This window comes from Chiroxiphia lanceolata, chromosome 1 (assembly GCF_009829145.1).
Source record: "Chiroxiphia lanceolata isolate bChiLan1 chromosome 1, bChiLan1.pri, whole genome shotgun sequence".
Taxonomy (NCBI): Eukaryota; Metazoa; Chordata; class Aves; order Passeriformes; family Pipridae; genus Chiroxiphia; species Chiroxiphia lanceolata.
Genome location: NC_045637.1, coordinates 68473354 through 68490649, shown reverse-complemented (window position 1 = coordinate 68490649; position 17296 = coordinate 68473354). Strand labels below are relative to the sequence as shown.

Below are 17296 nucleotides of genomic sequence, written 5' to 3'. Positions count from 1 at the left end.
ACAATTTCTCTTTCCATTTTTGGCTAATTCAAAGTCTAGACCTCACAAAACTTAATTTTGAAGTTGATTATGTCAACTTTTTAGATCCACAAATTTATTTTCTTATCTTTTCACTTACATTATGGAAATGGTAGAATATATACATGCAAGTTTTCAAATATGAATGCTGAAAAAAGATATTTGATTTCTTCATACTTCAGGGTCATAACGAAGACTTTACTTCTATTTACCATCCAAATAACCAAAAATTGTAACTATTGCTTCCCCAAACTTTTGTTAATTCCTTCCATTATGCTCTTCCAGAAAAACATGCAGAAATCATCCCATATTAGTATCTCAGCTTTGACAAAATTCTCCAATGAAGCAGATGATTTTCCTTGCAGCTAAAGCAAGTTGAGAATCCTAACTACAAGTTCTTTGCCAGCGGAAGTCACCACTTAAAAGGGAGGTAATTTCTTACCCTATAGATTGTGAAAAAGGGGGCAGACATTACATATGAATTTGCACAAATCCAAGAGATCCCATTGCCAAGTTACAACAATGACCAGAGCAATAACACAAGAGCAAGGATATACCTCTCCCCACCAAACAATATCTGTCAGATTGGAAAGAAAACCCTGCAAGTTCATGATTTGCAGTCCTCCACTACAGTGAAAAACAGACAAGCAGTGACCAAAAAATCTGACTAAAAATATATCTGAAAATTGATTGAAAAGTTACAGTAATTCAAGATTGTGAAATCATATTTTGAACAATATGCCTCAATTATTAAGAACACCAGCACTACCAGGAACTCACACACTACATAGAATCACTTTCATCACAACAGATGAAGGTACCTACAAACCAGCTCTTTAACACTCATTAAAAAAGAAAAGCACAGAGAGCTTCATCTCATTCTCTTAATATTAATCTTCTGAGGTAGGAGATGAAAACAAATTCATCCAGAAGCTAGGCCTTGTGTATACAGAAGCAAAGCAGAGCTTCTAAAGAAATAGGGTTTCTATAGCATTTGATTCTTGCATGAGAATGCAGATAATTGGGAAAATTTTGTTTCGTGAGTTATATTCAACTTGAATGTCCCATTCATAAACAAGAGAGGCTGGGGAAGGGAGAGTCCTCAGCTACTCTGTCAGAGGAGTCCCAGGAGAGTAATGGAAGCTCAGTTTTCTTTAAAATAAGGCTACAATTTTCTTTTTAATTACTTATGACTCAAATAGCTCTGAAAGGATCAATATTTCAGAGGCAAGATCAAAACCAAACCAGATAGATATTAGAAAACATTACAATGCAATCTAAATGAGGCTTTGCACATTTCATTAGGTAACAACATTTTAAAGTATTTCCCTCATCATCCAATCTTTTCTATTTTATATAATGCAGAATTTTAGTCTGCCTCCTTACAAGCAGTGCATGAATTTTTCAAATAAGTAATTTTTTCCTGAAATGTGAAGTCTTAACTAACTTTGTTTTCCTTCAGCCAAATTAATTTCTATTCTCTGAAGGGGCTTCATACTTGTAATCAGATTCAAAGTTAAATAACACTGAGGAAAACTGGTTTTCTGCTGTTCCATCTCATTTTACCAGTAAGTATCTTATATACAGGAAATTATTCAACTGTTTGCTTGAAAGTTATATCTTACAGAACTGAACTGTTGTTTTGGATTACTCTTTACACAGTCTTCATTTAAACAAAAATACCTTCTTGATACAACATAAAGTACTTACCCTTCTAACCTGACATCAGGTAAAGATCTGTTGAGTGCAATCATTTCACTTGCCATTAAATTAAATTGATTTATTTTAAACATTTCTTTCATTTTTTCTTGCTCCTCTTTAGGAATGACCACAGGCTTCCCCATCTCTCCAGGTCCTTCATGTGGTTTTTGTATGGGTTCTGGAACTAATAATAAATAAAACATTACTAACTATTTTTAGGCTTGTTTTTGTTTGTTTATACATTATTTTACACTGTAGGAGCATTCATATTTAAGATAGTCCTAAACCCCAGCAGCTTTTGAAAGTGAAAACAAATGTTCACATTTGGGAGTTTAACAGAAATAGTTAAGTGCTATTCTTAGACACTACAATTCATGTAAAAAAACCCCAATACCGATTTATTTCTATCCATCATTACATCATAATTGACTTTACTGAAGTTTCTGTAAAGGAAAATCCAACCTTTCCAGGAAAGTCTGTGTGTGCAAGAAAAATCTGGGATATAAATGAGGGGAGATTACACAGTACTCTTCAACTTTCTCATGAAGTGGAAGGGGCAGGCACTGATCTCTTCTCTCTGGTAACCAGGGACAGAATCCAAAGGAATGGATTGAAGTTGCATCAGAGGAGGTTTAGGTTGGATATTAGTAAAAGGTTCTTCACTCAAAGGGTGGTTGGGCACTGGAACAGGCTCCCCACGGAAGTGGTCACAGCACCGAGCCTGACACAGTTCAAGAACTGTTTAGACAGTGCTCTCAGGCACATGGTGTGGTTCTTGGGGCTTTCCTGTGCAGGGCCAGGAACCGGACTTGAATGATCCTTGTGGGTCCCTTCCAACTGCAAATATCCTGTGATTCTGTGATAAATGTCTGATGTTCCAGACCAGTAAAGGTTCTATTAAAGTAACAGTGTAGCTTTACATTTATTTCCACATTTTTATTTTGACAGAATGACATTAGCATTTACAGTTTAGAAATAATTTCTCCTGTTTGCACTAACATTATTTTTAGTCAACAAAATTATATTTGTAGTTTAATGTTAGCACTCAAACCAGTAACACTATACATCTTTAAACAAACAAAATCTTAAATATCAACTATCTGATAAAATTGAAGAGGGAGAGAGGGAGGAAAAAAGGAATCCAGACTCTTGAATTATTTGAGGGTTTAAACAAAACAAGTGAAAAACAAATGTCTTTTTAAAAGTTACACTTCTCTTTACAAGTACTGTTCACTTTTCTTCTGAAAAGAAATGTCAAAACAGTGAATTTGAGGTATATTACTCCTTTAAAAATTCAGCAAAAATATTAATTAAAAAAAATAGTAATTTAAGATCTAAACAGAGGAATAGGAAGTATTTTAAAATAAAGGCACCAAATTCCTTTAGAAATAAGCCTAGGTTCAAATTACCTTTAATTTGCACCTTAGGATAGCAAAGTGTGATTAAAGGTGTGAAGTGTGACTAAAAAGCAAATAGCCACACAAGGCACAAAAGTAAAATTAAAAAAAAAAAAAAGCCCAAGCCTTCCATCCTTGATGAAACACTGAGGCTTAAAATATATATATCAAATAAATAAGACTTTTTGCTAGCCTGCATGTAGCGCTAATCAGTAACAAGCACAACGTGCTCCTTGAGAAACTTTCATTTTCAAGTACCTGAAGAAACTGCACTAGTTGCATTCACGCAGTAACATTTAGCAGAGAAAATCCTCCCACCGTAAGGGTGCTTTCTTTTTACCAAACTCCCCACGACTGCCAGTTGAGCTATAAAATTCTAGAAGTTGTAAGCCAGCCACTCATACACTAAAAATTGATAGAATAAGTATGTTCAAGCAGATCCTGAACAGATTGGCCTAGGTGTTTGTTTTGGCCATGGGCTAAACTGAACAAACAGCTTGCTTTGCATCGTTGCCTCTTAAGAAGTTATAGTTGAACCTGCATCAAAACTTTCTGATTTGCAATTGCACAACCTTTTAAACTAGAATTTGTGCCTTTCTGGGTGTAATTAACATAAAATTATGGTATACAATAAGTTAATTATTTGGGTTTAATTTTATATACTCAGTTTGGTATTATTACGTGGACTATCATAATAATTTTTATTAACTGTGTAGCAATGAGTATATAATTCACTTGGACATAAAATGATTAGACAACGAGTGTTCCACATACTTAAAACAATTAAACCAAAACAATCAGAAAATAGGTATATGCACCATGTTTTTCAGAACTCTGAAGAGTGAATGTCTTATCCTACCAAAGTACCTATTTAGAAGAAAAAAATCATTTCCTTTTCATTTACACTTCCAGTTGTTCCTTAACGTTTACTAAACCAGTCAAATTGAATAGCTAAATTAACTGAAACCTCATCTCTCACATTTGCAGACCTTGCTGTTAGATGAGAGTTTAGCACACCAGTGACTTGGATCCTGGTGTACAAATTCCACAAATTCATCAGCTGAATTTTTAAATTTCATTAGTAAATACATATTACTTGATTACACATTTTACTTCAGTAATGTACTCCATTCTTTTGCAGAAAAATTAAGCAATGACAAACTAGATCCAGATGTTTTGTGCAACTCATTAAATGCAAAGACAGTCAAACTTGGTGCACAGACAGGGTGATGACTTTCCAAGAAAAGTTAACCATCTGAAGTTTCTGAGAATCATGCCTTTTTTTATGGTTTTCTGTTTTCCCACAAAAGCATGTAGTTTTCACATAAACACAAACCAACAATGTTCTCCCAAAATGACTAATACACATTGTTAAGCATTCAAACCACAGTGCTCTTTTGTCAGCTAAATACGAAAAAAAATATTTCCTTTGAAGGACTGTAGGCATGTACTGATGACATACTTCTAAAAAACAGAAATTTAATTTATAGCTACAAGTTTCAGAACTAAATGAATTAAGTCATTAATCATCACCCGATCCAATGGGAAATCTAGTAATGTTTTCCGAGACATCTCTTATTTGTATCGATAAACCATTGGTTTCAAAGGGGGGTTTGATAGAGATCAAGCCCTTATTAAAGAGATCAGTTCCTTATTAAAAAATAAGGAACTGCTTATGTCTGTGGACTACAAATTTCTTTTTACCAGGCAATATGCCTGATGAAAGCCAGATACTTCAAAATCTAAGACCACTTAAAGCCAGGAAAAAGGGGTAGATTTTTCTGGTGAGATGTCTTTAGTGGCTACAACAATGTAAACTGACCAGTCCAAAATCGTCACCTTTGGAGGCATCACCATAATTACAAGAAAGCTGTTTGGACAGGTAAAAGTTCAGAGAAGTTCTGTCTCTTGCACACACCTCAGCCTTAACAAAACGAAACTGATTCATGATGTACAGTTTGCATTTTCAAAAATTGAACCTGTGTTTTATATCTTGAAATTGCTCGCTTTTCTTAGGATTTTTTTCATGCAGGTGAGATTTCTCAGAACCAAGACACAATTTAGAGATTCTATCTTTACCAGAGCTCAAAATTCAGAACATAAGACTTGATTGGTACTTGACAAAAATGACTGACCATATTTTAAATTTGTCATTGCCCAAGAAAAGAGCATAAATAGCAAGGAGCTGAGACTACAAGACTCTTGCAATACCAATCCTAAATCTGAAAGATTCCCCACCATCCTGCATTTCTAATAATTAAACAAGGGGAATGCACCTTGAGGAAAAAAAAGGGAAAAAGAATGAGCTTGAAAGTTTATTTAGAAACCATATCAAGTGCCAAAGCTGGAAGTTGATTTGCAATCATACCTTTAAGAAACTTTTAAGTAGGGGTAAAGAAGGATTTATTTCCTATGGAAAACATCCTAACTTCATGAAAGTGCAAACTGTCCTAAATTATCCCTGAAATCCTGTGCTCCTGCCGAAATAGCTAAAGACTAATTTTTCCAACTAGAATAGCACAACCTAAAATAAACAAAAACTCCTCAGAAAAACTTACTTATATGCCAAGTAGGTTCATTAAATGCTATGGAATTCTTCATGAATTGCAAAGTGAAGCTATATACCAGAGTGACACGGACAAGAGGCTATTAAATTCAGAACTCTTATATAATTTATGCTGAATCAAGAAAACTAATTCAATTATGGAAATTAATAGGAGTGAAGAAAGTGAAGTGAAAAAGCAGATTTTGATAAAAGCTTCACAGAAAAAATATCCTCAATGTTATCTGAAGATTCTAGACATTCTGAGCAGGAATCAATCTACTACAGATTCCAAGCTGGTAAACTACTGGAACAAGTAAAAATATCTATGATCAAGCATGCAACTTGGTTAAAAGGAAGTGTCACAGGGTCAACTACAACCATGGTTTCTAGCAGACATATTTCTGCACATACCTTATTACAAATCAGCTGTTTAAAAGAACCCAAGAAAACATACAAAACTATACACAAGGTTTTGTTTGCTTGGTTTGTGTGGTTTTTTGTTTGGTTTTTTTTGTTTGTTTACCAGTCAACTATAAGATACTAAAAAGATATCAAGGATTTTAACACAGATTAGTGAAAGGTCAGAATGAAGACTGTACTCACCTAAGTAAAGCTAGTGTTGCATAGGGAACGTCATAATACTAATCTGTCAAAACTGCAGGCTTTCCCTCACCTGAAAGTTCCCCCCACTGACTTTACACATAAAGTCACCTAAAATTTCAACATCATCAAAATATCAAACTAAGTTTGATAAATATTGACTTTAATTGTTGTTTGTCAACAGAAAAAAAAAAATAAACTCAACAGCACTAAAGAAGCCTGGCATAAATTCTCTTCTTAGCATGGGGTAAAAACTTTATGGGAATCCAAAAAGTGGATCCATTCCTATACAACAATATATCAGTCATCTTACCATCAAAAAAATTTCCCAACTTCTGAAAAAAAAAATAAAAAGAGAACAAAAAAAAGACTGAGTTTCTATAAAAGATATACTTTCTACATAAGCCTAATTAATTTTTTCATCACTTTCTTGTGTGCTTATTGAAAAAGAAACCCAAAAGATTAAATGCAAGCAACTGAAAATTTAAGTTCCTTCTGCAAATATTCAGGGGAATTAGAACCTCACTAAAATGTTTGCATGTAGTTGTGGAAAAAACAGACACTGTACACAGAAATTCTGCATTCTTACACATTGTTGTTCTCTGTATTAGCCTGTTTTCATCACGGAGAAAAAACACAACTAAACCAAACCTGACATTTCCTAAATATCTCTCCAGTGTTATTCTGTAACAGAGCAACATTATTCTTAAAATACTTCAGAAAATTTCCCAGGAAGGACAAGGTTGTCCATACCAGATGTAACAGTTGAAAAAGTTTTTTGTGATGGAAAGCATTAATCTTGAGTACAACTGGCTGATTAGACTTAATAACTAGTATCACTGCGTAAGTTTCTTATATCAGCAGTGAAACACAGACACAGCCTTTCAGGTGGGAGAGACACCACACTACAAAATTAGATGTTTCACAAATGAACTGGAGGCGGCAGCCGCCTGCAGTTCTAAATGCATATGCTGAGACATTTCAGGGATGAGAAATCTCCTCGCACCAATCCTTTCTTCCATGTGATCAACTATGCTGACCTCCTTAAAACAAAGTTGGCAACACAAAAGGTAGTGCTTTCAAAAAAAAAAAAACCAAAAAAAACAAAACCCCAAAACCCCCACACTCAGCTCATCTAACTGGTACTCAGAAATGAAGATGGTAATAACAGAACTGAAAGCTTATCTGAAGACCTCTAGCACACAATAATACAGGTGTCACTTAAAGCATACATTAGCTTAGGTGGGGTTGGGGGCAGGGGGTGGTTTTTTGGTTTGGTTGGTTGATTGAGGTCTTTTTTGCAGGGGCAGGCAGCCAGGTAAGCTTGGTTGTTCGTTTAGTTTGTTTTACTACCAAGTCTAGGGAAGATAAAAGTGTCTTTGCTTCCTCACCAGTGGAAATTTAAAATATACCTTAGATTATATTAACATAGCTTACATTCTTGAACTTCTTGTTGCATAGTTTTATTATTTTTTTCATTTACATTAGTGCTTAAAATGCTACATCTTAAGCATTTAAGTCTGCATCATACATTTCAGGCAATGTGGTTATTCCCTAGTCATTCAAAGAAACATGGAACATTCTACAACACCTAAATGCTGACGCAGCGCTATATTGTTGCTGAAAAACAATCCCAAATGTTTAAAAAGAGTGCAATTTTAAATGACCATAATTTAAAGAACACTCAGGCAGAAAACTTACCATCTCCAGCAGGCAGGCCTCGTTCTTTTTTCTCATCACATTTGTTGCATTCACTGAAGTACAGCAATAGAAACATGTCCAGAAGGACCCAAACCAAAGAGGTGGCAAGGACCACCTTGCAATATGCAAATTTTTTCATGGCACTTTAAGTCAAATACAAAAAATAAAAAAGTATAAATAAAAATATCAACAGGTTGTTTTAATCCAGTTTGAGAGACCACGTTCTATATCTGAAAAAAAAAACCAAAAAAGAAAGTCACCAAATTTACCTGAGAACAGATGCTAAAAGCAGAAATTTTAACTCCAAATTTAATCACCAAATGCTGTATGTAAGAAAACGAATGCTCTATGCATTCCAGTGAGATTAAGGGAACAGGGTCAATTAAAGCAGCATGACTCCAGTCCTTTACTATGTCAACATTCATTATCTGAAACGTTAAAATGAGTGATCAAAAGAGTCTTCTCCTGTACCACTGAAGAAGAAGGTAGGCACATCAAATGAAATTGGAATTCTCTGGATCCTCTGGAAATCGAAAAATCTAAATGAAGGAAAAACAGGAACATCCTAGGAAGCAAGGTATCAATGTGTACTGTGTGAAGCCCACGGCTAATACTTCTCATGTTCCTCCCATGTAGTACACACACTGACTTTCTGGGCCCATACTAGGAATCCTAGCCTACAAATGTCTTGTGTTTTACATAGGGTCTAATGGCACATTATACATTTGTCACAAAGACAAACGCTTTGCTTTCAGCAAACCAAAAATAAACATCCTTTTTGGCAAAGTTAAACAGTAGGGAAGGTTAACAAAGTACCCATAAGCCACCATGATCACTTACTAGGTATTCAAAGCTAAAGGTATCAACTAGTAATTCTGACACTTACAGGGACTTTAATAGCTCAACACTTGATTATAGAGTAAACCTTTATACAGTTTTCAACATGTATACATTAGAATTTTAAAATGCCAACCTTTGAAATTCTCTTTTGCCTTACTCAAATTACAAACAAACTTTGTTACAAAGACTGCCTATTTCCACGACTGGTAGCGCAGAATCAAGAACAGCTTTGAGCCTGGTCAATTACACTAAAATATAGAGTTTTTTAATTTTTTTTTTTTTTTTACACTAACAGGTTTCCTGCCATTGCAGACATATTTCAATTCAAGGTGCTCCCGAAATGTTTCCCAGTGGGAACAGCTTACCAGTTAAAATTAGAATTGCAGATACTCTTAAGTTATAAAATAAAGGGAAAGTAAGTCTCTTCAAATGCACACTAGAATTTTAAAAGGTACATGCACACAGTTTTCCATACATGCTTTCAGTGTAAACTAAAGAATTTATTGAAAAGGAGAACTTTAATCACAAGCCATTGTGTTGGTTTTGGCTGGGGTAGAGTTAATTTTCTTCACAGCAGATAGTTGGGGTCATGTTTTGGCTTAGTGCTGGAAACAGCATTGATAACACAGGGATGTTTTTGTCACTGCTGAGCAGCTCTTGCATAGACTCGAGGCCTTTCTGCCTCTCACCCAACCCCATCAGCGAGGAGGCTGGGGATGCACAAGGAGCTGGTAGGGGCCACAGCTGGGACAGCTAACCCTGACTGGTCCAACTGATATTTCATACCATATGGAATCACAATCAGCATATAAAGCTGGGTGAAGAAAGAAAGAAGTGGAGGATGTTCGGAATGATGGCATTTGTCTTCTCCAGCCATTGATACACATGATGGAGCTCTGCTTTCCTGGGAATGCCTGAACACCTGCCTATCCATGGGAGGTAGTAAATGGATTCCTTGTTCTATTTTTCTTGTTTGTGTAGCTTTTGCTTTATCTCAATCCATGAATTTTCTCATTTTTATTCTTCCAATTCTTTCCCCCTTCCTACCAGGGTGGGGGGACAGTGAGTGAGTGTCTGTGAGGGGCTTGTTTGCCAGCTGGGGTTAAACCACATCAGCCATGACTAAGCAAAAAACCTCATAAAAAAAGCCTGTATTATTTAAGACAGCCCTTCCTTTAGCATTTCATTGTCATAATTTGACCCCTACTTCCCCTCGGTCTTCTGAAGGCAAAATAAGATGACAACCCTCTTTTAAATACAGCTTATTTCTTCTTATTGGCAGCAGACATATCCATGCATCTAAATACAATGAATTGGCACAGGTTTGGATGGCATAGCAACATAGAAGCCTTTCAGTTGTACAGTGCTAGAAGAGTATATATCCCTCTGCTTCCTGCATAAGGGAACATCAAATGCCAAGAATGAATTTTGTTTGGGATCCCAGTTTGCAGCTATATAGTTTCAGTGTACAGGGATGGCTGTATGAAATTAAGAACTGCAAAAGTATCTGTAAGTAACAAATTGAGGATAAAATGGACGAAATTACCACAACAAAACATTAAGTGAGGTATGTTAAGAAAAAATCCTAGGGCTTGTTTGTTTGAGTTTTTTGGTGCCTTTTATTTTTTTTAAATAGACACAAGGACAGACCTGAATTCTGGATCTTGGGAGCTGCACTATAAAGTTCTGTAAAACCATTGGCAGCAGTAAAAGAAAAACAATTTGTTACAGACTACTAAGTAGAAAGCAGAAACCAAACCAACCCTATGCCGTTAAATAGTATCTGCTTTCTCATCTTGAGTGCTGTGTGAACATCCAGTCTTGTAATTTCAAAAAGGATATAGAAGGATTAGAAGGAACAAGTGAGAAGTGCAAAAGGATGAATTCAACAAAGAACAGCTTCATTATAAGATGAAAGTAGCATTTTTCCCGGTTGAAAAGATGTAACCTAAATCAAGTGGCAGGTCTGTAAAATCAAAAGTTGTATGGAGATGGTAAATTGAGATCAACTGTTGCCTTTTACTCCTCCGTCTTGTATTGGCAGAAATCAAGTGAATTTAGCAGCAAGAGGTTAAAAAACAAAAAGGAATGTATTCCCTATAATGTGTAGTCACACAGGGGAACTGCCTGCCACCATACACTGCCAGTGCTACAAGTCTATTCATCAGCTATTAAATATCAAGTGCTCACCCCTACTTCAGGCAGTCCCTGACTGTGAACCTCAAGTCACTGCATGCTAGGAGTGACAGTGAGGAAGCATCCTTACAATTTCCCCTATTCTCTTCCCTAGATATGTGTATCAACACACTAGCAGAAACCAATACTGTATACTGACAAGATCTCTCAGACATAGTATGACTGCACTTAAACTCTCCATAGAATAGTTTTCTTTTACTCCAAATCAGGACACTGTAGAAATGACTTGGTAAAGAATCAAGTCATACCACCATCCTGCTTGTACTTAAAGAACACAAATGTTAATAAGACATCACATGTTTTGAAAGAAAATTGTATCAATTCTTATAATCTCAGACTTCTTGAAGTTCAGACTTGTGAGATACTAGGCTATAAAAGAAAGTGTAAAACACACAGGAACACAGTGTTTAGGAATTCTCAAATTAGCAAGACACCAGGAAAATTGTAATAATAATCTAGACTTTCTGTCCATAAAAATACTAAATATATCAAGTGTTTTAGAATGCATAGGCTGGTATATCTGCCTCTAACACAAGAAAATTCCTTTGACAATTCAGTGAAATGTCAAAGAGACACTCTGTGAACCCTTTGAATCCTTTGAGGATTCAGAGAAGTCATGAAGAGATGGTTATGCAGAAATTCAACACACTGTTTACCATTGATAAGGCCCTTCCCTGTACCTTTAGAGGAAGCCTTTCACTCTCTTGGGCAGTTTTCCATCTCATGATTTTTTTACCACTGATTTTATGACAGCAATCCCCCAGTCTGCTTACCAGTAGAATTCAGACAACACACCAGTGAAGCAGAGGGGCCCAGAAACTCAGATGAAGTAAGTGTTCTTAGCATATCAGAACCCTGACCCAGAGGTCTGGGAAGAGGACTCCACCATCCAGGGCTTGGGCTATATGCCTGGTTCTTCTCCTTAGCACTGAAGCAGTGGTGGTGGTCTCACCCATGGGATGCATGTTTTGCCTGAGGTGTTGCTTCTTCAGTGGAAGGGTCTATGAGACAAAGCAAGCAATGATGAACAGTAGGTAGATGCATCTTCAAAGAGACCTTGCAGCACCACAAGTCTGAGCTCCATGATGCAAGAAAGGAGACACAGCTAGGCATTGCACTCAATGGATAGGTGGATGGAGACTCCTAAGATGGGGAGTGAGTGAGAGACAAATCCGGGAAATTAGTGACTTGTGGCAACAGAAGGAAAGCCCGTGGATGTGCCTTTCCAGAACAGTTATGCTTCCTAGGATGCTGTTGAAAGACTGATGAATTTGCCTGAGTTTAGCTTTTAGACAAGCACCCCTTGGCTATTCATTCAGGTATGAATCAATGACACTGCCAGGTGCCACATGAACCTGAGCATGTGAGCAGGGACAGCAGAGCTCAGGGTGTGACAGTAGAATGTAGCAGGCATGGGATCCAGATACTGCTCCCCTCAATTGCTCTAGTGGGATGGCAAAATACTGGCAAGTATGCACACAACCTGTCAACACCTGGCTGCATGGGTGGTCACAAAGGTAGGTTTCTAAGACCACAAGACTTGCTTTGAGGAATGACGGCTGCTGGCCAGGAACTGCGAAGTGAGGCATGCAGCATCATGGAAAACTCTTGCTCTGCTTCTGCAAAACACATAGAAAGTGGTAGCACAGCTACTTTGGAGGAATATAGAAACATTTCCTGAGCATGTGGAGAGGTTTTCAGATAATCCTGGACTATAAGTTCAAAAGAAACAAGAGCAGCAACAAGAAAGGCATACTGGTAAAAGGATACTGGCAAAAAAAGAAAAAAAAAAAAGACTGAGAATAATGCAGGTCCAGTGCTCAGCATAAAAAAGGCCGAGATACTCAGTTTCTTTTTCGCCTCCTTTGTTATTGGGTACCCTAGATCAGAGTTCATGGCAGAGCCTGAGGGAGTTAAACTTCACACACAGTACAGACAGACTGAGTCAGGGATCTCATCAGCCACTTGGACATGTGCAATTCCGTGGTACCAGATAGGTAGCATCTGAGGCTGCTGAAGGAGCAGGCTGATCTTGCTGCACGGTCATTCTCTATCATCTCTGAAAGATCATGGTGACCTCAAGTTGCTTCAAGATCAGAAAAAAACCCCTATCATCAGGAAGGAAAAGGAGAATCTGGAGAACCATCTGCTAGTCAATCTCACTCCAGTCTCTGCAAAGATTATGGAAGAAATCGTACATACAAAAACACAAAAAACCCAAACAAAACAAAAAGCCCAAACAACAAAACAAAACGAACCCAACCCCAAACAACTCACCACAACACAGAAACTATACCATACTTGAACAGCTTGGCAGTTTGCTTTAAGAAGAGAACTACTTTGGTAAAGAGGGGAACAGCACCGAATGCTATTTACATTGACTTCAACAGGGACTGTGAAAGTCTTCCAGAGTACTTTTTCAGAACTTAATGAAATTTAACCTGAAGAAGTAGCCTACTAGCAGGGTGGACGGCTAGCTGGCCCACCAGGCTTTATGGGTTCTGACCAACAGTGCAAAGTCCAGCTGACAGACAATCTCCAGCGATAATTGTCTGAGGCCAAACTAGAGCTGATACTGCTTAATGTCTTTACCGAGCACCTGGCAGATGGGACTGAATGCATGCTCAGCAAGGTTGCTGGTGACACCCAGCTGGGGTGGAGCATGCAAACAATACCATTAAACAGTATGCAGGAATGGCTCAGGGTGGCTGATTCAAGAGACATCCAAGAGTTAGAAAAACAGTTTGAAACCTCAAAAAGTTCAATAAATGCAAGTACAAAGTCCTGTATGCAGTATAGAATAACGTTATTCCATGCAAGATCAAGTTGGATGGGGCCTTGAGCAACCTGATCTAGCTGGTGGCATTCCTGCCTGTGGCAAGGGGATTGGAACTAGATGATCTTTGACTTCCCTTCCAACCCAAACCATTCTGTGATTCTATGATTATTATCCACATATCACAGAATCAATCAGGTTGGAAAAGACCTCTGAGATCATAGAGTCCAACCCATGACCCAACACCATCCTGTCAACTAGACCATGGCACTAAGTGCCACATCCAGCCTCTTCTTAAATACCTCCAGGGATGGTGAATCCACCACCTCCCTGGGCAGCCCATTCTAATGTCTGATCACTCTCTCTGTAAAGAATTTCTTTCTAATGTCTAACCTAAACCTCCCCTGGCAGAGTTTAAGACTGTGCCCTCTTGTCCTACCTCTGATTGCCTGGGAGAAGAGACCGATATGCACCTCGTTCTAACCTCCTTTCAGGGAGTTGTAGAGAGTGATGAGGCCTCCCCTGAGCTTCCTCTTCTCCAGGCTAAACAACCCAAGCTCCCTCAGCTACTCCTCATAGGGCCTGTGCTCCAGTTCCTTCACCAGCCTTGTTGCCCCCTTCTTTGGATGCTCTCCAGCACATCAGTGTCCTTCCTGAACTGAGGGGCCCAGAACTGGACACAGTACTGAAGCTGGCTATTAGCATGCTAGAAAGCTGCTCTGCAGAAAGAAACCTTTGGAGCCTGATAGCAACTTTAACATGAATCAGCAGCGTGGTCTTATGGCAAAGAAAGTCAACCGAATTTATAAACAAGTCCGGTAATCACAGAAATTATCTCCAAATACATAGGTTTAACAATTGTATTTACCTACTGAGCAATGTAATAAAATTGAAAATTTTTTGCAAAACCAAGTATTTTTCATCCCTTAGAAATACTGGATAGTAGATGACAAAACTCTTACACCACGGAAGAAAAAGGAGTATTAAAAACACCCTGGAAAGAGTAAAAACAAAGGTTGTAATTTATCAAGAATAAAGTGAAAAGAGGAAAAATGGGTACGTTCAAGCCTTGTTACTTCTGAAGGTCAAGTGCATTTTTTTTTCCTCTGTGACAAAATCCGTGATACATTTGACACTATAGAAAAAGGTCATCTTGAAAATTACTGCTCATATAAAGAGCATTGTTTCACTTTACGACCTCTTTTACAAACACAGTTGGCACAAGAAAGAAAGCTTACTCTTTTTTCAGTATGATACATAACTATTCAGTCATTTTTGTCTTTGGATCAACTTCATCTTTGTTTATACTAGTGATCAGTCTTCAATACGACTTTGTAACAGACTTTACAAAGGATTTCATTGCCGTTATACAGCTAAATCAAGATTCTACACTGGATGTGTCACGTAACCAGACAAAGCTGATGTAAAGTTTGTTTTCTAGACTTTCAGATACGAATAAACAGAAGCTGGCACAAAGTAAGGGCTCATCAAAATCCTGACACAACATTTGCTATGTCTAAGTTATTAATATCAATTTAAACCAAATGGAAAATGATTAACCGAACAGCATCTAAGGAAAGATTGATGGCCTACACGAAATTGAATTTTCAGCTTCTCAGTCTACTTAGTAATGAGGGAGAAAAGATTGGCATACTCTAAGGTAACATATTAGGCATATGTATGGATTTTTGAGCAAAACTCTAAAAAATGAAGCCAATGCAAATTGTCATGAGCAGTGTCTACAACTCCCTATCTCTGAACTATTTATTAATGGACCAATCCAGTTGATTACACCCATATTTGAAAAACAGAAGCGATGTCAACACTACAATCAGGTTTCAGAACTACTTTTGCTACTGTGCTGATGTGTTGTTTGGTTTTTTTTCTTTTTTACTGGCCTATGCTCTGTTCAGTTGGTTTCAGTGCTTGTTTGCAGAGGGCTCATTACTATCAGATCATCAGTAAACAGGTCAGTTTGACAATAAATAAAGAACCCTTTCAATGCTATAAAAGCAAATGCAAAAAACCCCATTCAAACCAGAAGGTCAACCCATCACCTGTGGAAAATGCGTGTATTCTGCATCTTCTTCACAGAAACACAAATGCATCCAATAAATTTCAGCAGGCAAAAATAACACTCATGAGTTCAAGGATGCCAGTACTTTACTGCTTGGAAGTTAATAAAAAAGAAGTATTTTTCATCAGGTTAAGCTCGTTTGATGGATTTTGAAAGGTTTTAGTTCAGTACAGTTCAGCAAGTAAGTTCTGAAGAGCTGATGAAAGAAAACATCATACTAGTCTGAGCAGTGTGAAAACAATTCATTAAATCTTATTCTTAGAAAAATCTGAGAAATGTTGGTCAGTAAAATCAATTTCTATTCTTCTTGTTCTTCTTCTTCTGTATTTTTAATTAATCAGAAGAGATTTTTCAATTAATAAATCAAGTTTTTAATTGACATTTGAGAAAAATATCAATTATGTTTCTAAAACTTGTAGGCCTTCGAATGAAGGAAGAACAAACATAGGAGTAGCTGACTACAGTTGAAAACCAAGGATGAACTTCATACACGAAGGCAGAAGCTTTTGGTTCATACATGCTTTCCTACAAATAAACAGAGCGTATTTTAGGCTTATAAAAGCAGAAGCTCTCGTGAGATTAAAATCTATCTCATCACACAGGAAAGTACTACCAAAAAGAGAACAACAGCTATGCACTCCTTCCACGATTTTATCCAACTATTTACAACTGTATGGAACTAAGTCACTGTGTACTTAAACTTCTGATCCTCCCTATTTAGAATCAGAGAATCATAGAATATTTTGAGTTGGAAGGGACCTTCTTACCTAAATAGTCTTTACTTAAAATCTAAACTTTTACGATTAGTTCTAATTACTTCTACAGATACATAGTAAAGAAATAACATTTCTAAACTGAGTTAATAGGCTTTTAAAACCAAGTGATTTCAGTTAATGCAAGAAGTTAATTGAAAATACATTGGTATTTTGGTACCTATAGTTTTCAGAAACATCTTTACCATAATCATCGAACTTCTGAAAACAGTATATCATTTGGCAAATCAGTGATAATGGTTTCTCAAATGAGTTTGTAGGTGTGCCAAAATCCCTCAAAATATCATTTTTGAGAATGAAATAAAAGATTATTTGCACAACTCCTCAACTGAAAACCTCTGAAATCACTTAAATTACATTTTTCCCCAGCCATACTTAAAGTCAATAGCTTTTAGATTGACTTGAAGAAAGCCCTATCTTGCTTGCAGGAAGAATGGGCTAGGTTTCAAAGAACCAGATGAACAATATTTTAGTCAAATTCAATCCACAGATTTTGGATTTACATTCTTTTTACAACACTTTTTGCTATTCAAGAAAAAGAATAAATTGATCCAGGAGGGACACAAATTGTTCCCTATCACTGTAAATTTGGAAATTAAGAATACAATAAAAGTACAAAGAATACTACTGTCGTATAAGCAGCTGAGAGTCACTGGATGTCTATTCCATAAC

General features: G+C 37.0%; 1 protein-coding gene across 4 annotated transcripts in view; it reads right to left on the bottom strand.

The window, feature by feature from the left end:
- The window catches only part of GALNT1 (polypeptide N-acetylgalactosaminyltransferase 1), an 87972-nt gene that overhangs the window by 36714 nt on the left and 33962 nt on the right, over positions 1 to 17296 (bottom strand). For all 4 annotated transcript variants that reach the window (XM_032699057.1, XM_032699064.1, XM_032699047.1 and 1 more), the window contains 2 exons: positions 7963 to 8192; positions 1729 to 1903 (listed from right to left, as the gene is read on the bottom strand). In XM_032699057.1, coding sequence (XP_032554948.1) covers positions 1729 to 1903; positions 7963 to 8101 — 314 coding nt within the window. In that variant the 5' untranslated portion in view covers positions 8102 to 8192. The remainder of the gene's footprint in view (positions 1 to 1728; positions 1904 to 7962; positions 8193 to 17296) is intronic.